This window comes from Manis javanica, chromosome 5 (genome assembly GCF_040802235.1).
Source record: "Manis javanica isolate MJ-LG chromosome 5, MJ_LKY, whole genome shotgun sequence".
Lineage (NCBI taxonomy): Eukaryota > Metazoa > Chordata > Mammalia > Pholidota > Manidae > Manis > Manis javanica.
The window spans coordinates 79,198,058-79,221,402 of NC_133160.1; the positions used below are offsets into that span (position 1 = coordinate 79,198,058).

General features: G+C 40.6%; 1 protein-coding gene across 21 annotated transcripts in view; it reads right to left on the reverse strand.

Annotated features, from left to right (window-relative positions):
* Nucleotides 1-5,506: 5,506 nt before the first annotated feature.
* ANK2 (ankyrin 2) overlaps nucleotides 5,507-23,345 on the reverse strand; it is a 351,461-nt gene continuing 333,622 nt past the window's right edge. For 11 of the 21 annotated variants that reach the window (XM_073237157.1, XM_037001145.2, XM_073237156.1 and 8 more), the window contains 7 exons: nucleotides 17,878-18,163; nucleotides 16,014-16,305; nucleotides 13,024-13,107; nucleotides 12,756-12,920; nucleotides 11,585-11,767; nucleotides 10,142-10,233; nucleotides 5,507-7,807 (listed from right to left, as the gene is read on the reverse strand). In XM_073237157.1, coding sequence (XP_073093258.1) covers nucleotides 7,624-7,807; nucleotides 10,142-10,233; nucleotides 11,585-11,767; nucleotides 12,756-12,920; nucleotides 13,024-13,107; nucleotides 16,014-16,305; nucleotides 17,878-18,163 — 1,286 coding nt within the window. In that variant the 3' untranslated portion in view covers nucleotides 5,507-7,623. Of the gene's footprint in view, nucleotides 7,808-10,141; nucleotides 10,234-11,584; nucleotides 11,768-12,755; nucleotides 12,921-13,023; nucleotides 13,108-13,609; nucleotides 13,703-16,013; nucleotides 16,306-17,877; nucleotides 18,164-23,345 lie in introns of all 21 variants that reach the window. The other 10 variants (XM_037001140.2, XM_073237146.1, XM_073237147.1 and 7 more) reach the window with 1 other exon arrangement.

Genomic DNA, 23,345 nt, shown 5'->3' on the forward strand with positions numbered 1-23,345 from the left:
GTTTTATTAATTTGCAGGGTGGCTCACAGAGCTCAGAGAAACATTTTACTTACTAGATTCCTGGTTTATTACAAAAGGATGTAACTGAGGAAGAGCCAGGTGGAAGGGATGCACAGGGCGAGGTATGCGGAAAGGGCACAGAGCTCGCAGGAGCGCCCAAGGCACATGGCTCTCCCTGCCTCTTCACGGGCTCCCCAACCTGGGAGCTCTCCAAACCCCCTTCTTTCCTTTTTTTTTCTTATGGGGTCTTCATTACAGAGACATGATTGATTAAATCATTAGTCACTGGTGACTGATTCAACTTCCAGCCCCTCTCCTGTCCCAGAAATCAGGGAGTGGGACTGAAAGTGGGGTTACATCTTTGGTTACTTTTTTTCAGTTGGTTCCCCTGGCAATCAGCCCCCATATTCAGCTGTTTTTCCAAAGTCACCTTATTAACATAAGCTCAGGTGCAGTGGAGAGGGCTTGTTAAGAATAACAAGACACCTATTTCACTGGCTCTGACACCATTCCAGGAATTGAGGACAAGAGACCAAACACTGGAAGAAGAGATGCTCCCACTGCTCTTATTGCTCAGGAATTTCCAAGGGTTTTAGGAGCTCATGTCAGAAAAGGACAGAGACCAAATACATATTTCCCATTATGTCACAATATCACACTCCCAACTCTGGGGTTGCCAGTTTAGCACTAGTTAGGTAAGCTGCCTATGAGACCCCCTGCTATCCCCTAAAGGAAAGTAATTTTGCAATAACCAGCCCACTTTGTTGCTAAGTAGAACTTTCTTGTTCCCACTCCCTTCTGCCTATAAAAGGCTTTCATTTTGTTCAGCTCCTCAGAGCTTCTTTCTATCTGCTAGAGCGTCTGCTGCCCAATTCATGAATCATTTATTGACTAAAGCCAATAAGATTGTTAAAATTTACTCAGTTGAATTTTGTTTTTTCACAAGTGCTGGTTGTGGGTGGAAACACATAATTTTAGAGGTGGGAATAGGAAAGGTATTTGTAATGGTTAATTTTATGCATTAACATGACTGGACCACAGGTGGCAGAAATTTGGCCAAACATTCTGAGTGTGAGAGCATCTCTGAATGAGATTAGCGTTTGAATTGGTAGGCTGAGTAAAGCAAATGGCCCTCCCTCATGTGGGTGGGTGTCATCCAATCCGTTGAAGGCCCGAACAGAACAAAAGGCTGACTTTCCCCTAAGTCAGAGGGAACTCCTCTTGCTTGATGGCTGTGACGTGGGACGAAGTGGCAATCTTTGCCTGCCTTCCAACTCACACTGAAACACTGGCTCTTAGGTCTAGAGCCTGCTGGTTTTTGGACTGGAACAACACCATCAGCAATCCTGGGCTCAGCTTACTGGCTACAGACCTTGGGACTATATGAAGCCTCTATAATCACATGATCCAATTCCTTATAATAAATCTTTCTATATATATGCATGCCAGTGTTTATGTTTCTCTGGAGCACCCTGACTCATGTAGTTCTGAAGTAATTCGCACCCACTGGCACCTACATTCTTATAAAACAGAGTCAAGATTATCTGCTGAGCATGAAGAGAAAGTAGGCTTGAGGAAAAAGGAAGAGATTTTGTGGAGGGATAGAAATGAAAATGGTACTAAACAGGGCTTGTCTTCCTGTATAAAAGGTATTTCTCTAGAAGAAAATTAATTTTGAATTAATTATTTGTGACATTATTGGTTTCATTCTCTCCACTGCAAATTTATAAATTCAAGGGTTACAGGCTGTGTCATCGTAAGATGGAGCATAGTTTAGTGTTAGAGCCATTTGTTTGGGTTCTTATCCCAGCCTTGCTATTTTATAGCTGTATGACCTTGGACAAACTGCTCAACCTTTTTGCCCCTCAATTTTTCAATGGCAATTAGCGATAGTAAAAATTCATCACCATCTTGGCCTTAATCTACCCTGAGCAGTTAGCACAATGCCTGAATGAGAGTAGGTCTTGAATGCACGGATTGGCAGGTGGATGAAGACTGTGATTCTGTGGCTCAGCTCCCGTGGTGAATTGTTACCAACTCAGCATCATTTTTGCTCTACTCTATGTTCTCCCCTGCATATTGGGGCAAAGATCCTCAGAACTGTATTTCTTGGAATCCCTTGCCAGTGGGATTATGCATTAGATTATTCCAATGCTAAGTGTTTGCCCAAGGTTTGAAAGGGAAAGAGGAGAAAAATACTTTGTTCAAGGAAGCTAAGGAGAGTGCAAGACATTGGCAGAAGGCAGATGACTGGCTTTGCGCAGCCACGCCTGGGCCTTCTCCCTGGAACTGAGCTGCCATGGCGGCTCAGGAGTTACCGGTTCCTTCTAAGCAGCAGCAGCTTCCCTGCCTTCACTTTTTTGACTTTTCCAATATTTATGGAAATTTATTCTTCCCTGCATTAAATCCTTTCCTGCTTAAAATACCTAGTGGGCTTTGCTTTTTGCACTAAACACAGTTGTTATGGTGGAATTGTGTCCACCCCAAATTTGTATGTTGCAGCACTAGTACTTACTACCTCAGAAAGTTACTGTATTTGGAAACAGGGCCTTTAAGAGGTGATTAAGTTAAAATGAGGCCATCCTGGGCTGCCCTAGTCAAATATGACTGGTGTCCTGATAAGAGGAGGAAATTGGATACACAAGAGACACCAGGGATGCATGTGCACAGACCACGTGTGGACACAGCAAGCAGGCAACACTTTGCAAGCCACAGAGAAAAGCCTCAGGAGAAACCAGTCTTGCTGAGACCTGGATCTCAGATTTCCAGAACTGTGTTAAAGTCACCCAGTCTGTGGTATTGTCTTATGGCAGCCCTAGGAAACTAGTACACCAACCTAAGCACTAACTGGCTTGTTAGGATAGACTCTCTGTTTCTTTGGGGTGAGAAAGAGTATGGGTGGGGAGGTGTCTCTTTAAGTTATCACATGTTTGTGAGGCACTTAGAAAATTTACGGGAGGGCGAACTCATCCAGAGGCTGCTGCTATACTAGTGCCATATAAATTCTGTATCATGACCTAGATGTGGGCTGAGTTCTGATCAACACCCAAGAAAAACTGGAACAGTGTGGATTCCGTGTTACATCGTAATTCAATTGTTTCTGCACGTCCACAGACAGTTGTGTCCATATCCAGCTCCAGTCCAGCCCACGGCTTTTTGTATAGTGGCTATGCTGGACCTGTTGCTGCTAGAAGACATTCTGTAGTGGGGTTTGGGTGGCTTTATCCAAATCAGCAGTCTGTTTTGAGAGTGACATAAAAACAAAACCCAAAATAAAGTATGTTTGGGAAATTTGAGAAAGGAATGGAAACTAGAACTGAGTTATAAGGACCTACTGAGAAAATCTGAGATCTCAAAGAATCCTTCCTCAGAATGGGAAGTGAAACAAAGGGCTTTCCTGACAAACCTGTCCTGCGAGTCCCTAAAAGAAGGTGGTTAAGTATTTTCTAACCTCTACAGGTAAGTTAAGGCAGTCAACACCTGCCCCGAGGCTCACTCTTCCCAAAAAATGGGGAAGGTCACAGATATGAACCCATAACAAACGTTCTCCCAGGACACATCAGCCATGTGGCACCGCTAGATTAAAGGAATGACGGAGCAGGACCTGCTGCCCTTTCTGTATCTGGTATGACAAGAGGGTTCTGAGGCAAGTGTTATCTTAATTTTTACTGATGGGGGCTTCAGAAAGTACATTTTCACAAAGTCACATGGGCATTGACATAGCTAGATTGATGGCAAAGCTTTCTTTCTCCAAGATCATCTGTTTAACCATTTTGTCATACGGCTCCACTGTAATACTTCAAGGTTGTATCAATTTAACATTATGAGTGATTGACGGTATCTGTTGAAATACACAAATACCACTGTGAAACGTCTCAACTACCATGTGTAACAGCTCCGCCCACAGGATACTCCCAAGGATCATCTACTCCGTACTGTGGAGCTCATTTAAAGCAAAGGAGTCCTTTTGCTTTTCCCAGGAAGTCCGAGTATAACCCAAAAAGAGTACTTCGTGTGCAGGTGTTAAGAATGAAGGATTTTCTTAAGACATCTAGAAGACTTTCTCAAATGTTCCATTATTACAGTGAGAAAAAGTTGTATTACATACTTACTTGGGTGACTCATTCTAAGATAGTAATTGTATCTTTAATTTGATTAGGAACAGAAATCATACCTTAACTGAAGGAGAGTATCGTTTTTAAGCAGGATGTGGCAACTGAAGGCAAAGACTTTCAATTTTATTTTTTTTATAGCATAATGAATGCAAGCAGACCATCTTTATTTCATTATTCAAGAAAACCTTGCAGTAATTTCGGTTCTCAGTAAATACTTGTTTAGCTTCTCTGTACCTTTTCATGTGCTTGTCTGCTTGCTCACACCTAGGCCTTCCATGCTGACATAAACTTGATGACTCCACCAGCAACCTAAGTTCAAATGAAATGTAAGCCAGTTGCAATGGGCTTGTATGCAATCCGCACCTCTCTGTGACTAATTCATTTACGAGACGTGCATAACGTTCCCTCAGTCTGGACGGTTCCCCTCCACCCCACATTTATGTTTCTGTAAAAGGGCATATGAATCACTGTTCCTTTTTCTAAAAATGGAGTTTGCATATCAAATAAGCATGAGAAGACACTGAATATTCTCTGAAGTTTTAATCTCCTTAATCAAACTCGAGGTAATGGAAGTCCAGAGTTCTTCTTAATAGAGAGCACAGCACGTGAAACAAATGAGAGGAGGAGGAATGGCCGCACAGGCACTCCTACTTTGGAACTTATTTTAAAGTTGGACTCTATTTTCTTGAAAAACTTCTAACATAATTTTTATTTCAGTTTCAAAAGATCCTGTAAATCAACCAGGCAGATAAACCAGATCCAGTGAGCTTCATATCGCATAGCAGATAAGATTTAAATAAAACCTACTAAATTTCTAAACTGTCTTTCTGCATTTTTACAATAAAACAATTATTATAGCAGCATTAAACGGATTTTTCAAGAAAACCAAACTTCTCCCAACCCAACTGATTTCAGGTTTACATATTCCTGTCATTATTTATATTGATGTAGCCATTTAATTTCTAATTATCAGGCTACAAGAAATTAAACACCAGCTATGGCTCCACCCAAACAAGATGCTGTTCCCCAAAGCAGAGGTGTTTCCTTCACGCCACTGCCTTGGAGGACAGAACTGCCCCGTGGGCCCTGCTACGCTGCAAACTCCCCCAGTCCCTCAAGCTCTATTTCTTATTTACTAGTGATCCCCAAACTAAAAATAAATCTTTTTCTCTTTTTGCATAATCGCATAAAAGTTCCTTGAAGGCAGGGACAAAATCTGTTCATCCCAGATCTTAATATAGTGTTGGGCATGTAAGCGAATTCTGTTACTAAATAAAAATTAGAAAAAAACAGAAATTTGTGTCTCTCTTTCGGCTTCAAATCTATTCTTCTCTTTACTATTCTCTTGTCTCCTGACAGATTAGTGATAAATAAGAACAAATCACTGTTGCCACACTTAACACTTGTACATTTTATTTAATTAAATCAGCCATTGTACACACTGCAGCTATGTATTGTTAGTGTTGTATTTTTTTTTCCAGTAACTAATACATGCCCTCATAGATATATTCAATTAGCGTTATCACCATGGGAACAAGATGCTGATTCATCAACTGAAAATTCACTTCTTCTCACAGTATTCAAGTTTTTTGATTACACAGCAAAAATCAAAATCAAAAGGAGGTGAATAACCATTGTTGTTACACAGACATCATCTGCACTGCAAATAACACAACTGAAATGCTTTTCTTGAGCTCCAGCGAAGGTTTGGACAAGGCGGCCATGGTGTGCCTCAAAGTCTCACCTGGGGCCTCTCTCATTTTGGCTGCCAAAGAACGCTTTGTTTCCTATCCAACTGCCAAAAAGTGCTAGCATCTGGGGCTTAGGAGATTTGGCTGGCGGGAAACCAATGATGTCCAGGAAATTTTCCCTCTTGGCATCGTGGCTTGAAATGATGAAACGCCATTGTTTGTCGCATTTGTTTTTGACATTCGGAGCAATGAGTCATTTTTGCACAACGGGAAAAGACCAGATAGATTTGGAAAATGTTCAATCTCTGGAGGACCGACTCTGGTGATAGAGTTTTTCTTTTAAATTTGATCTTCATTGAATATACTTTTCTTTAACAAATAACTGATTCAAAATGTATACTGTTTATATGAATATAATTGTGAATATATATATATATATGTTAAAATGTTACACAGCTTCAACCACTAGAGGAATAAGGAACAGGACATGGAAATCACTCAGATGATTAAAGTTTCTTCTTTGAAACAAACAAACAGGGAAGTGCACAAATGCACTTGTGCCTCCAAGAGAGTTTGGATTTCATATAAATAAATCAAAAATTTTAACCCAAACCAAATTTGTAAGGATTTCTCGACCTTGTTTGCCAGCTAAAAAAACAGACCAAGCTGACAAGTGGGAAAGTGCTTGCTCAGGGTCAAAAGAATGAAAGCCATTCTGGGATGAGAAGAGAGGTCTGATTCTGTTTTTGATTTTTAAATTCTACATGCAGGTATAAGATAGAAATCTGGAGAGAGGAAAAAAAATTAAAAAGGAGGAGAAGAAGCCACTCTGACCTGGTGAAGGAGTTTGACCTTTTGTGTAGTGGGTACATCTTGTTTTCAATGAATTATCTACAGTGCAGTGGCCAGAAGAAAGTACCACCAATAAGACAGCGTGGTTTCCTAAAGCAGCAATGAAAACTGGAAAACTACAGTAGTTACAGCTTTTTAAAATACCCTGCCAATATGTCGGAAATCTAAAAGACCTGAAGACGCCAGAATGCCACAGCCTGTAGCTGGTAGCAGCTGAAAGCCTCACTGTCTCACTCATTCTGTTTGCCTTCTGCTCCCGACATCCCCTCTGTCAAGAGTGGCGGCAGCTGGAGAAGCGCCAGCCACAGCTGGCCAGCACCCAGCAGTAAGTGCTTAGTTAGGACAGTTCCTCGTGGTTATGAACCCATCTTTAATTAGGAGCAATGGCTACTCTGGAAGTTGTAAGGACCTGGTAGGTCTGAAGTGCTTCTTCAGCAGAACTGTATTATCATTCGATTGTGTTAGCAATATCTTGATTAACCACTGTTCAGCAATTTCTAGAGGCCTTTTATTCCATGATGCCAGTGTAGTTATGATAGGCAGTGGTTTTAATTTTAATATGCTGTTCATCTGAGCATTCTAGCTATATACATTGTACATGGACATCCCTTTGAAGGATTCCTCTATAGCATCACCTGAAGAGGTCTGCAGGCGAAGTTCTTCTGATCACTGGGTTTTCATGGAGCTTGTGCAGAAGCAAAGGACAACGGAGGTGGCCGGTTCCCAGGCTAGCACAGACACAACAAAGTAGTGGATACAGCATCCAGAGGGAAGGATGCTATCTTTGGTCACAAATTAGCTTACAGTTAAAGAGGCTGAGAAAAACTAAAACCAAATGCAGTGTATTTGCTAAAAGTGGAGACGTCAGGGTGCCCATTAGGCCAGTTGGGCCGCTCTGCTAATGAAATGGGAAGTTGCATATTGAGTGAATGTGTGGTTTCTGATGTGAGGATCGGGCAGCCCCCTCATTTGGCCTCTTGCTTCAAGTCCTCCTTGTAGAAATGCCGAAGGAGTTGCTGGAGGTCGTGCTGGAGGTCATCCGGTGCTAGTGCTTCTGGCACATCCTCCAGGTGCTCCAAGTGGATGTGTTTCCCACGCTGGTCCTTCACCACAGCCCTCTTCTGCGTTCGGGCTTTACTCATGGTTGTCCTGGAGGAAAGCAGACAAGGGAGAATTATGCTCTTTCTTGACTGCTGAAAGGCAACCACTACCTTTGGCATGGGGGTAACCATGACGTCCAAGTACTTACTGTCTTCCTTCTAGATGGTTCTATATGGAGCTATCAGTATAACAGCTATAGCCACCATTTCAGGTCTTTTACACATGGCTCCCTTAAGTGAAATGAGCCATGAGACTTTTTTTTAACGTTTTGGGACCAGGAATTTTTTTTTAAACTTTGAGAAATATTACAAATAAATGAAACTGTGCTTTAATATGGCTCAAAAGGTAGCCACATAATAACTCATGTTTTGATTAAACTGCACTGATTTAAGAGGTTGGTTCATCCTGAAATGGTGATTCCATATTTACTTTTTGACAGGCTGAGAAAAAGTTTTAAATTTATTAGTACACCTTAGCTGCCAGCTTAATCCTTAGAGTCACATCCCTACTCAAACTTCCCAAAAATGTTCTAAGAGAACTTTTGCACAGGAAATAGATCCTTAAAAACTAGACTATGATTCTATCAGTGTACAGGAAAGTGACTCCCAACAAGAACTGGAGGTCCGCCCAGGCCTTTGGGGCTTCGTCTGGACCAGGTGGGGGAGGAGAGGGAAGGAACACTGAGACAAGCCCTGTCATCTCACATCCCCGCGTGCTGGGCCCTTTTCCGTCCCTACTGTCCCTGAGCAGCCTGCTGCCTTCCGGGCTCCCTCATCAGACAGGTGATTACTTGAGGAAAGGGTCACAGGATACTACAACATGCTGTACAATTATTTTCCTGTATCTATACTTGGAAATGATCACCTTGTAATTTGTTAACTCTTGGTTCTTCTACTTTTACACATCATTCATCATTCCACAAATATGTGGTGAACATGTTTTATGTGCCAGGTATTATTATAACAAATAAGGAAATAATCTCAGAGAATGTAAGCAATGCAAAAAATAACAGTTAGTATGCATTGGGGCCACGACTCAAATGTTCCAGAGCCTGAACCCATAACCACTATGCCGTGCATCTTCACTTAAAGAATGATCAGTTTCGAAGCTATATCCCACATTTTTTGCATAAGAAGTGCTGTACATCACAAATAGAATTCCGTAACTAAGTAGTTGTGGAACTTAACTGAGTTGTCTATATCCCTGGTTTCAAATTCATCAGCTCTAATAGAAACTTTGGATTAACTGGTCTCCAAAATTGATTCCAATTTGAAGATTTCATCATGCTAGGGTATGCACGATTTATGTGGTTTTATTTAATAACTGGACAAAAGATTTAAAAGTTCAGAGAATAAAAGGCACTTTATCCTTAATTTATGTAACATTTTGAAAGTTCTATGAGCAATTATTCTCGTTTAAATTCTTAGCTCTTGTTTTTTACATGTGATAGGAGGGAGGAATTTGTGACAGAACCTTTAATTTCACTGTTCTAATTATTATGTTCTACAGCCTAAAAATAGCTTTGTAGAGTACTATAAATGACAGTCTTTCTCTCTTTTTCAATGAAGTGAAAAACATTAATAACCTGAATTGCCATTGTGTCTTTTCACTGAGAAGCTGAGAACATTTTATGAATACTTCAGGTGCTGCTCAAGGAGCAGAGGTCAGTGAGAGTAGACCAGGGCAATCGTGCTGAAGTTTATACATCAAATAGGTGATGGAGACAGGGCAGACTAGACAGCCTCACAGTTAATCCCCTTTTGTATGCACGAAAATTAACTGCTTACTGCTTTTATGACACTTTCTTAATTTATTAAAGCACCTGGTTTCAGCATCGCTAGGGAAATTCAGGTTCTTAGGTATCAAACTCATGCTCATGTTATGTGCACTCTCATGCAGAATCATGAAACAGCTTGTTAAAAAAAATAATAAAGCTTGTACCACTCACAGTAAAGATTTAAAAAAAAATAATAAAGCTTGTACCACTCACAGTAAAGATTTACTAAGACTGAGCTGAAGGTAGCTGGGGCAAGCAGTTGATTAGATTCTCCTTCCTATGCTCTTCAAATCTATCAACACAATGGAATATCCCAGCTGGCTGGCCTCAGCAAAACTGGTGACTTGCTAAAACCCAGGGAGCAATTATGTAAACTGGCAGATTGCTATCAGCATGCCTTAATATTAATTTTAAAGCATCAGAAGGACACTACAGATATGATACACACACTGAGATATCTACTACTTGACCAAAGTCTAACAATATAGGGAGAGTTGGCAGTTCCCAAGGGGTTTTAGGGTGTATGTAGGGGCTCCATTTTTCTTAAAACTAGAAAAAATTTTGAGGTGTTAGTTGGCAAAATAGCACCCCATGCTAACCCAAACCTTTTGATTATTGATCCATCCTCTTTCAGGATTTCATTCTCTACTAAACTGGGTAAGTGGACTTTCATGTGGTTACCTGTGTAACTCAAAGCCTGAAGTAAGAAAAAAAGGAAATAAGACAAAACCCATCATAAACCATAGACTTTAAAAATCAATTAGTTTGCATAATTGACAGTATAAAAAGGTATACAGGAAAGGATAAATAAAATCATTCTTAGTAGATCTAAGTATTGAGTTTTATTTCAATATCTACCATTTGTAAGGGAAATAGGTTACATTACTTCACAAATGCTATCACCTGTACTCCTTTTTAATTTCCTTCTCACCTCAACCCCCTCCTTTCTACAGTGGAGACTCTGATGATATTTTAATGACCGCGGGCAAAAACAAGCAACAAGGCCCAAAGTGGATAACCCAGATAATTCATTTTTGACTGTATAGGGTCACCAGCTGTCAAAATGTGAAGAACTCAAAGTATTTAAATAAGGTGAGCTTTTAATATTTCAATGTATTCATATGTAATCTCAATGTACATTGTGGGTATAGAAGACAACACACATGTAACATTTAACTTCAAAATGTTTCAATAGCAAAAAATATTTTGTAAATGTTTGCACATGGCCTCAGTCCCTTAGTAGAAACCTCTGAGACAAGATGTTGTTTCAGAATTCAGATTTTCTTCCTTTAGGATTTCAGGAAGGTAATATGATATACAGTCTGTTTATTTTAATGCATGAAATAGGGTACGGACAACGTGCTATAATCAAACCCACTAATACATCAACAGCAAAACATGAATATTCACTCCAGGTAGGAGCAAAAGGACCCAAAACACCCAACTCCGTGTCAGTTCATATGAAGCTTTACTGCCAAAATAGTCTACTACTAACTTAAAAAATTTGTTTTGGTTTTCAAAATTTTTGGAATTTTGAATTATAGTAAGCATCTATGAATTTTTCACTGTGGACCCATTGGAAATCAGAACTTAAATATGAATGCTTGTTTTATTTGGAGTATAAGATCTATTTGAATTTTCTTCAATGACTATCATTGGAAATTTTTGAGAATATTAGCTAGCAAAGATAATTTTCAAGCTCTCTGTTTCTTTCTCTTATTAATCAGGAATACAAGTCACTTCTGGGACTTTTAAACAAGATGTACAGTCATGCCCCAACTCTGGACATTGTGATTCTGATTCAAGTGGAGGGAATCCTGGTCACTTGGATATTAAAAGCTCTATGGTGACACCAAAGAATACCATAAGTTGAGGAAATGTTACTTCACTATGTAAGATATTCAAACAAGAATTCCACTCTCTTGAATTATTCTGTAGCCTTTCATGAATACATGTACGGAATGACAATGAAAAGCTATCTTCTTTGCAAACACAAGCAAATGTAATACAAGCACACACATACTCAAAGACAAATGATGCTTCTATACCTCTTCAAAGTCATCTTTGGCTGAAGGAAGATCAGTGGCTAAACTAGAATCCCCCAGATGTTTCTCCATCCTCTCTCCATGTACCATAGTTGTTTTAACAACTTTGCTGACTCTACGGCCTTCCACTGGTTCAGCCTGAAATTGTGAGGTACTGGACAAAATGCTGGGTTCAGACAAAGTCACCTAATGAATGAAGGACACACAATACACAGTTTCTGACTGCCAAAATGTAACAATGACACGTTTTTCTATGTTAAAAAAAAGAAAGAAAACTATAATGTTATATACTAGCTTTCCAGAAAACAGTGTTTTAGAAAGGAGAAGCAGTTAGGAAAAAAAAACAACCTATAATCAACAGGTAATGTCTATATAATGACTCTATCCACATAGCACTAAATCAACCACTTAATTAGTCACTTGAATGAAAATTTCTCAAGATGTTTCATGAATAAAAAACTGGCTGCTCGGGGCAATGCAAACATAACAACCTGTGGATGAACTCTCTTTCCCATGTTTAAATCGTCTGTTTTGATGTTGTGGAGATAAAATTAACCCCCGAAGGAGGAACTCTCAAAGATATGAGAAGTGAAAAAGCGGATTTCTGGAGAATCCCATGTGTATAGTAAAATTTTGAGGACATGAATGAATGCAAAATGGGGAGAATGTCACAAGTTCTATGTGAACATGTTCCTCAAAGAGGGAAGTACAACAGAAAGAAATAAAACTATAATTCAAGGAGTTTCTGGATCCTGATTTTAGTGACTCTGAAATGCGGCAGTTTGAATATCAAATATTTATCTCAAGCATTCTATAGAGGGCTGTTAGGCTGACATTTCATTGGGTCATCCCATAACTCACTGCTTGCCAGAAAATGGGATTCTAATCTTTTAAAATCTAGCTTTGGATTTTTGCTGTGGTCAACTATGAATTAAACAGAAAAGAGAAATAAAAAGGACCGAACAAAGACAGTGAGCATAATGGCTACAAGTCTCCTTGATGGTTATTTAAAAATTCCACAAAATCATGAAGAAAAAAATCACTGTGCAACTGAAAGCAGGCAGCCATGTGAGGCACACAGAGAAGCCAAGAAGAATGAAGAATCTTGTCCATTCCTCTGGAGCACTACTTTACAGTCTCCATAAAATCACGGTGGAGAATCAGATGATCTCACCTCTGACTGTTCGGTGTCACTCTTCAATACAACGCGCTTTACAACTCTGGAATAGCCATCCCCTTCCTCAATGGCCACAGGCTCCTGTGCCATCCCCTGCAGTGTAATCTCCTCTTTCTCTGTGCCGTCAGAGGATACATACCGCCTAATGATCTTCCTAGTAACCTGAAAGAGATTTCATTCATGTATCTTGTTTTTGAGTGGCAGAACCACAGGTACTGACACAGGGGGTTTGCAATCAATCATGCGAGGCTCTGTCAGACAATACCTTCTTTACCACAGTGTGTCCGTGCTCATCAATGTATTCTTCTTCCGTGACTGTTTCTGGGGGTATGTCAGGCATATCATCTCCCTGAACAGTTGAGAGAAAAGGGTCACTTCAGTGCCTGGCACGAATTCCAAGGAACTATTCCCAAGTGCTTATAATGTGAGCAATGTTAGAAAATTAAAGGAGCTGTTGGGAAGCACTGCAGGGATGCCAAATCCTGTCAAGTAGTATGTTTAAAAGGGAAAAAGAAAAGGTGGGTAATAACATGCTTAGGAGAATTGGAGCAAAGGTAGGTAAACACTTAAAAATGACCAAACAAACAAAAATGGACAAGCGGGCGGTGAGGCGGGTGAAACTGAAGAAGCTGAGTCTTGCTCTTCCCTTCACTCTCTTGGAGGTAGGTCGCAAATGTCTTTACCGCTGCATTTTTTTTACAAACAAAACTTAGAAGAGTTAAAGGACCTGCTTCTGAGTGGCCATGCACTACCTAAGGGGCATGCCAAGCCCTCAGTGCTCCGCTCTGTCGCTCTCTCAGGGTCACAGGGACAGAACTGTCCCACACGTGCAGTAATTTGACAGCTGGTACCTGAATAATCACTCGCCGGCGGACAACCCTGGTAGTTACCATCGCCTCCTCATCTGAGCTGGCCTCCAGCTCACCTAATTCCTCTGTTAGCTCCTGGTGGAAGCACGGAAGCATTGTTTTGTTTAACATGCTAAGGAATGTCTTCATTACTGGCTTCTGCTTTAGCTCACACTGTTTTCTGGAAGTTTCATTCATGGAGGCTTTGGGGGAAAAGCCCGCAAGGGAAACAAGTGTATGCTACTTTCACCCTCCAATGAGGATACAGTTTTTGTTCAGTGAATGAAAACAAAAATCTGGAATTCTGAGCTAGCTGAACACCCATCTGTCAAAAATCTGTCAGAAGAAATTAGCAGCTTGTCCACATTACTTCTGGAACTTAAAGTCCCACAAGTAACCAAATGTAAACACAGAACCCAAGCAGCACAGCAGACACTGTGAACTGACACCCAGGCTTTGGCCTGGAATGGCTAACCCAAAGGTAGAGAAATGACTTATGTTTTAGCAGAACTTTTCTTCAGGAAGTCAAATTTTCCTAGAGCTCTTATCTAGCCAGTATGCATCTCCCTGACATCAAAGAAGGCAGGCTATGAATAATTTAAACTCATTTTGTGGAGAAGCTAAGATGCAGAGGCCAATCCAATTTTATGGATCTGGCCCAAAGTCAGAGATGGAGATAAGAACATATTTTAGATTAGAACATGTCTCGGGAGCCTTATATCAAATCACTCTTTCTTAGAGGAATGTTATTTTTACAATAAAGAAAATTCAACTAAATTTTCTCATATTTTTAAATGCCAGATACAGTTCTATGTTCCTTTCTGCTAATGGAAACATGTAAATTCTAAACCATATTATACATTAAATACACTCAGGAATCTGCTGCTTAGAAATAAGGTCAGCAAGATAAATGAAGTTGGATCCTCAGGTTAGCATCATGAAGGCTCAAAATAGGAAGTTTAATAGAGATAATTAGATATTCATCAAGAATAAATGGGAACAGGCCTGCATAAAGAGTGTAGAATACATAAAGACTTACCAAAATTTATTTATATGCACAGAATAAATAAATGGATCATACAGATAATTGTTTTAAGTCTATATATTTCACTGAGCCTATGGATTCTTAGGCTAAATTTAGTAACTTTTAAGCCCAGATAGCATCTATAACACATTTTTACTGGAATTTATTTAATCCAAGAACTTGAGAGGTAGGTAATTCTGTGCCATGACAAACTAGAATAATAATTCAGTCATGGGTGAACTTATTATTTAAGATAACTACCAAAATCAGGGTATGGTTCTCATCTGCCTGGACTTCCAGTTTTAGTTCGAGTTTTAGATAAATCCTGCTATTAGATTTAACTTTCATAGTGAAGGAAAACAAACAAAAAAGTAGGTTGTAAGACTAAAGATATTTTGTATCACTTCCCCCCTCAAAGCTTTATATAACTCATTCTTTACTATTCAGACATATATTAATGCTTTAAAAGTATTTTGACATATAAAATGTTTCTGAATTCTAAAAGGAAAAATAATATCTATTTTAACTTATATAAAGTTTAATTCAAAGTGATTCTCACACTTTTTTTGTGTATGAGGATCATGTATGGAGTCATTTAAAATGCAGATTCTTGTTCCCCCTTCCTCCCTGGCATTCAGTCTGATTCAGACATTCTGATGAGGAATCAAGCCCTCCAGTTAATGCTGAGGGATATGAACCATTCAGACCACATTTTGAGAATGAATGGTTTAAATAAATCTCCCAAGATGGTCTCCACCCCTCTTTACAACATCGAAACTCACTCAATGACTATCAGGTAGACTGACATTTTGAACCAGAATCAAGTTTAGGTACATTGTCCTTTTTGTAAGTCATACTAAAAATAAACATAAGGAGATATCATTAGGAAATAATCCTTCTTCTAATGAGAGAACTTTGTTTTGGGAGGTAAACCCTGCCCAGTACCCACAGTCTGTGCACCCATTGGCAGACGGCATGGAGATTGGACGAGGGTGGGGCCCCAGTGCTTTCCCACAGTGGGCAGCCTTCCCTGGGGCTCTACTCATCTCTCCCATTGGACTTCCGGCCTGAGGCTACTAATTTTATAAAGCTGTATCAGGCATAGAGTTTCATTCAAGTTTTCATTGTTTTTAGCAAAAGGATTTCCAATGATTAAATTAGGGCTTATGGTCAAAAAGCTAGAATGTGAACTATGTGTCATTTTTTCTAGGTTCATTGGTTCCCAGGTTATAAAAGGTATTGAGGGCTTCACATGGCCCGGATTAATTAATTTGGCAAACCTTTCTGCCTTCAAGTGAAAAGCTAAGCCATCAGAGAAATGGAAACTGGGAGGTTTGTAGCTTTGTTATAGGTGGGAAAGGACATGGAGAAGTAGATTCTTACCTTTTGAAAAGCTGTATCTTCATCCAGCCCTGCAAGGGTCCGCAGCTGGCCATCAGCAGACTCCACTATCAGGAGGCTAGTTTTCCGAGGGGAACTCTCCCCACTAGGCACTAGGGGCTCTTCGGGCTCCTGTACAATGGGCGAGTCTCCCTGCTCACTCAACGTAGGTGTCTGGAGACACAGCCTCTCCTCCTCGGGAGGGGTACTGAGTTCCTCAGGTGTCTTGCTGGGAGAGCCAGGTACTGCTGTAACCTTTTGAGTCTCTGATGCTTCTGTCCCTGGGGTTGTCACACTGAAATGGAAAAGCCGAGTTAAACCATGAGAGCATATGCATTTTCCCCCCTGCTGAGTGAGGGAACTGGACAGGAAGATAGGTCTTCATGGTCCATGAAAGTCAACAGGTTTTGTAAATTTAATCAAGAAATGAAATTTGAATCAAAATCTTATGTAAGATATTGTACAGTTACAGCTCATTGATCTAGCCTTAACTGGGAAATATGTATTCCAAAGATGAAAATTGTCCTAAAATGTACTGCCATTTCCTAATCTCTACAAAACATACGAATTATAATTTCATTTTTTTCTTTGATAGCACAAGGTAATTTTAAAGATTTGAGGAGGTTCACATAACAAACAGCTGCTTGATAGATAACAAGGCTTTTGAAGCAAGAAACAAAACTTGGCCACCTTTTTAAAAAGCAATATATTAACCCCATGTTAATACAGTTATCATAACTATAAATACATGGAGATTCTTAAAGCTCTGGAAAACTGTTATTACTTGATAGATCTACTGACATTGAAACTTTTTCTCTTTACATAGTTTGGTGTTACTCCAATGCTATCTTTATTCTCAATTTCTAAATAAGAAAATTTCCTCCTTTTCTCCTTTTTAAAAAAATTATTGCAATTTTCTGTCACTCTTTAGATATTAAATACCTGAAGTGTCTCTTTGATGTCCCCTCCCTACATCCCCTTTTCTTTTTTCTTCCTCTCTTTTCCTTACCTCTTCTTTATGCTCTTACCTAAAACCTAAAATGCGGGAGGGCTCAGCGGAAGAAGCGATCATTCCATTACTATCTCACTCCAGTTCCCATGACACTAGCACAAAACTCCCTGAATGACAAAGGAAATACTATGACACAATCTCTGGATGCACTAATCTCAGATTTCAGGGATACAGACCACTTGAGTTTCTCAGGATCTGTTTTCTTTTTGTAGACAAGTGTCATTGAAATAACTGTCTCCTTTGCTCCAGAAAGCCCTGACCTTGAGTCCTGAGCTGTCTCTGCAGCTTCCTTTAGCCAGAGCTCTCTGGAAGAATTTTCTGTGTTCCCACTCCAACCGTATCCACATCATTTTAATGGTCTTTCATTCTGTGTGAATAATTTGTGTTGCATTTCTATTTTTACTGCTAGCTACCTCACAGCAATATTGAAAATACACTGAGGGCTGCTTCCCCTCCCCCGTCACTCTTCATACCCTGAAGCAGCCATGGTGCACTGGGCACACAGCACAAGTGAGATACAGCCATCTGAACCCTTGACCTTTGACCCTGTGAGATGAATAAGGTGTTTATTATTATTACTACTGATGGATGTAGAAACAGAGACTCAAAGGGCTTTGAGGTTTGCCCAAGGTCACAGAACTGGAAGCGGGTTCAAGTGAATCTGTGCCACACATGTCATTACAAGTTCAGATTCTCAAATCTTTTTTCCCCTCCTAGCTCTGGCATTTGTTATTGGTGGGGTCATTAGGAAAATATTTGAAAATGTCTTACACTTGTATATGCCTTGCACCCTTGCAGTTTTTGTCTTTTTCTTTGAAATGACATGACAAACTCACAAGCTTTTCTGAAACTCACAAGTATTCCTGCTGACATTCAAGAGATGACTTTTCACGCAGGTCTTGCATTTTCCCTGAGAAATCCTGTTCAACTCGCTCCCTTTGAGTCTGAGAAAAGAGCTCTGTTGCTGAACTGTCCCCTTCAATTTTGGGGACACAATCCTGCAAAGTGGAATAACCCACAGAAATGTCTTCCTCTGAGACGATCGGGGGGTGGTCACAGGACTCCCTCTCTTTAGAAGCAGTTTGCTCGTCTTTCTGCTTGTGCTGGGCAGTGCATAGCTCCTCCTGAAGTACTGAGAACCCTGCAAGGGAGAACAGTTTACATGAGTTATTTAAATGAAGCTCACCTATATTAAATGAGTATTTAATAAGTAATTACTACATGCCTATCCTGTGAGAGGTCCCTGGTTATAAGTTGAATAAGACATGTGCCTGCCTTCAAGACTAGAGGCACTCAGGCAAGTAAGAGTCTATTAAAATGCAGAGTGACTGGGCCACAGAGCACCCAACTCAGCGTTAAATAATTAGGGAAGGAAAAGCAGAGGGCGTGATATCATAAGAAGACCTAATGATAAGCAGGCATCAATCAATTATAATAGTCGAGGCACTGAATCTAGTTAGTAAGAAGAGTGAGTTCATAATAATAATAATAAGTAATACTTAACACATTCTGAACAGTCACTGTGTGTGGGCACTGCTCTAAGTGCTTTGCAAGTATTAACTGTATTAAACCACACTCTGATGTCAGTATGCTTTTCATGGAGCATCTCTTATGCCAGGCTCAGGAATTTCATTTCACCCAGGGCAATGAGGAGTCACTGAAAGGATTCTGACTGACAGTCATCTATTTATTTATTTACTCAACAGATATGTAATGATTATCAGCTAGGTAGTAGATGCCGTTCAAATGCTGGATATATAGCAGTGAAGGAGAGAGGAGAAAGCTGTCTTCACTAAACTTGCCTTTCTGAAGATAAATATTTATGAACAATTTTAGGAAAAAAGGAAATCAGGGTAAAGGCCCAGAGGAAATAGGGCCAGTATTTTACATAGACTTTTCAGGAAAGGCTCCCCGAAGGAGGTAATATTTGAGCAGAGGCCGGAATACAGTACGAGAAAAAAGCACCTGATGATCTGAGGGAAGAACATTCCAGAGTGGTGGGAATACAAAGGGCCTTGGCCCTCAAGCCTGCAAATGGACAGGATGTCCAGGGGACAGCAAGGAGGCCAGGTGACTGGGACTCTTGTGGGAGCAGGGGAGATGGGAGATGGGGCGCGCTCCAAGGCTCTTGCTGAGCAGTAGCAAATGCCATTATTTTAAATCTATAAAAAGTAAGAAACTAGAGGAAACTAAGGAAGAATAGCCAGTAAAATGGGAGAAAAACAAGAGAGGGTATCATGGAAAGCAAGTGAAGAAAATGTTTTAAGAAGAAGCAATTAATCTTTTGTGTCAAATGTTTCTAAGGGGTAAAGTAAGATGAAGGCTGAGAATTACTACATTTGGAAATGCGTAAGCAATTAGTGAATTTTACAAGATTGTTTTCTGTCGAATGGTGATGACAAAAGACTGAATGGTATGGATTCTAGACAGTTCTAGAGAGAATGGGAAGACAGAGGTGGATATAGGAAATTCAGACTATGCACATTTGCTTACGATTATTCCTGTTTTTTTTTCCCTAATAAATAGGAAGCTTGAGGCAGAGCCAAGATGGCAGCGTGAGTAGAGCAGTGGAAATCTCCTCCCAAAAACACATAGAGCTATGAAAATATAACAAAGAAAAAATCTTCCTAAAATAGAGACCACAAGACACAGGACAACATCCAGACCACATCCACACCTGCAAGAACCCAGCGCCTTGTGAAGGGGGTAAGATACAAGCCCCGGCCTGGTGGGACCCGAGCGCCCCTACCCCCGGCTCCCAGCGGGTGGAAAGAAACCGGAGCGGTTTTTTTTTTTGGCGAGTGCTTTGTGGAAGCCTTAAAGGGACAGGGACCCCGGTGCTAGGGAGGCAGGGCGGCGGGACTGGTGAGCGGGTGCCTGGGACCGGCGCCTGAGGACAAAGAATATCACACGTTTTTCCCTGTGGGATGGGTGGGCGGGTGCCTGAGACCGGCACCTGAGGACAGAGGAAATCGCGTGTTTTTCCCCTTTTTTTCCCTCTTTTTGGCGAGGGCTTTTTGGAAGCCTTAAAGGGACAGGGACCCTGGTGCTAGGGAGGCAGGGCGGCGAGACTGGTGAGCGGGTGCCTGGGACCGGCGCCTGAAGACAAAGAATATCCCGCATTTTTCCCTGCGGGACCAGTGGGCGGGAGCTTTTTGGAAGCCTTGAAGGGACAGGGACTCTGGTGCTAGGGAGGCAGGGCAGCAGGACCAGTAAGCGGGTGCCTGGGACCAGCGCCTGAGGACAAAAAAAAATTGCGTGTTTTTTCTCTTTTTTTTTTTTTATTCTGTTCCCTCTCTCATTCTTGCTGTTGTTGTTTTGGTTTGGAGAGTGCTTTTTGGAAGTCTTAAAGGGGCAGGACAGGTCACTTAGACCAGAGGCAGGGAATCTGGGGATCTCTGGGCACTCTAACCCCCTGGGCAGCAGGGAGCACAGAGGCCCCTTACGGAGATAAATAGCCTACCGGCCGCTCCCACTCCAACGGGGCTCCACCACTTTGGAGGAGCAGCCCCAGCCAGGTCACGCCCACAGCACCAGCGGAGATAAACTCCATAGCAAACGGGCAGGTAGCAGAAGCCCTGTCTGCACACAGCTGCCAAGCATAAGCCACTAGAGGTCGCTATTCTCCCAGGGGAGGAAGGCCACAAACCAACAAGAAGGGAAGCTCTTCCAGCGGTCACTCGTACCAGCTCTGCAAACTATCTCTTTCACCATGAAAAGGCAAAACTACAGGCAGACAAAGATCACAGAGACAACACCTGAGAAGGAGACAGACCTAACCAGTCCTCCTGAAAAAGAATTCAAAATAAAAATAATGAACATGCTGACAGAGATGCAAAGAAAAATGCAAGAGCAATGGGATGAAGTCCGGAGGGAGATCAGAGATGTCAGGAAGGAGATCACAGAAGTGAAACAATCCCTGGAAGGATTTATAAGCAGAATGGATAAGATACAAGAGGCCATTGAAGGAATAGAAGCCAGAGAACAGGAACGTATAGAAGCTGACATAGAGAGAGAGAAAAGGATCTCCAGGAATGAAACAACACTAAGAGAACTATGTGACCAAGCCAAAATGAATAATATTTGTATTATAGGGATACCAGAAGAAGAAGAAAGAGGAAAAGGGCTAGAAAGTCTCTTTGAAGAAATAATTGCTGAAAACTTCCCCAACTGGGGGAGGAAATAATCGAACAGACCATGGAATTACACAGAACCCCCAACAGAAAGGATCCAAGGAGGACAACACCAAGACACATAGTAATTAAAATGGCAAGGATCAAGGAAAAGGAAAGAGTTTTAAAGGCAGCGAGAGAGAAAAAGGTCACCTATAAAGGAAAACCCATCAGGATAACATCAGACATCTCAACAGAAACCCTACAGGCCAGAAGAGAATGGCATGATATATTTAATGCAATGAAACAGAAGGGCCTTGAACCAAGGATACTGTATCCAGCACGACTATCATGTAAATATGATGGCAGGATTAAACAATTCCCAGACAAGCAAAAGCTGAGGGAATTTGCTTCCCACAAACCACCTCTACAGGGCATCCTACAGGGACTGCTCTAGATGGGAGCACCCCTAAAAAGAGCACAGAACAAAACACACAACATATGAAGAATGGAGGAGGAGGAATAAGACGGGAGAGAAGAAAAGAATCTCCAGACAGTGTATATAACAGCTCAATAAGAGACCTAAGTTAGGCAGTAAGATACTAAAGAAGCTAACCTTGAACCTTTGGTAACCATGAATCTAAAGCCTGCAATGGCAATAAGTACATATCTCTCAATAGTCACCCTAAATGTAAATGGGCTTAATGCACCAATCAAAAGACACATAGTAATAGAATGGATAAAAAAGCAAGACCCATCTATATGCTGCATACAAGAAACTCACCTTAAACCCAAAGACAAGCATAGACTACAAGCCAAGGGATGGAAAAACATATTTCAGGCAAACAACAGTGAGAAGAAAGCAGGGGTTGCAGTACTAATATCAGACAAAAAGACTTCAAAACAAAGAAAGTAACAAGAAATAAAGAAGGATACTACATAATGATAAAGGGCTCAGTCCAACAACAGGATATAACCATTCTAAATATATATGCACCCAATACAGGAGCACCAGCATATGTGAAGCAAATACTAACAGAACTAAAGAGGGAAATAGACTGCAGTGCATTCATTTTAGGAGACTTCAACACACCACTCACCCCAAAGGATAGATCCACCGGGCAGAAAATAAGTAAGGACACACAGGCACTGAACAACACACTAGAACAGATAGACCTAATAGACATCTATAGAACTCTACATCCAAAAGCAACAGGATATACATTCTTCTCAAGTGCACATGGAACATTCTCCAGAATAGACAACATACTAGCTCACAAAAAGAGCCTCAATAAACTCCAAAATATTGAAATTCTACCAACCAATTTTTCAGACCACAAAGGTATAAAAGTAGAAATAAATTCTACAAAGAAAACAAAAAGGCTCACAAACACATGGAGGATTAACAACATGCTACTAAATAATCAATGGATCAATAAACAAATCAAAATAGAGATCAAGGAATATATAGAAACAAATGACAATAACAACACTAAGCCCCAACTTCTGTGGGATGCAGCGAAAGCAGTCTTAAGAGGAAAGTATATAGCAATCCAGGCACACTTGAAGAAGGAAGAACAATCCCAAATGAATAGTCTAACATCACAATTATCAAAACTGGAAAAAGAAGAACAAATGAGGCCTAAAGTCAGCAGAAGGAGGGACATACTAAAGATCAGAGAAGAAATAAACAAAATTGAGAAGAATAAAACAATAGCAAAAATCAACGAAACCAAGAGCTGGTTTTTCGAGAAAATAAACAAAATAGATAAGCCTCTAGAGAGAATCAAACCAAATCAACATAATCAGAAATGAGAATGGAAAAATCACGACAGACTCCACAGAAATACAAAGAATTATTAAAGACTACAATGAAAACCTATATGCCAACAAGCTGGAAAACCTAGAAGAAATGGACAACTTCCTAGAAAAATACAACCTCCCAAGACTGACCAAGGAAGAAACACAAAAGTTAAACGAACCAATTACGAGCAAAGAAATTGAAACGGTAATCAAAAAACTACCCAAGAACAAAACCCCGGGGCCGGACGGATTTACCTTGGAATTTTATCAGACACACAGAGAAGACATAATACCCATTCTCCTTAAAGTGTTCCAAAAAACAGAAGAAGAGGGAATACTCCCAAACTCATTCTATGAAGCCAACATCACCCTAATACCAAAACCAGGCAAAGACCCCACCAAAAAAGA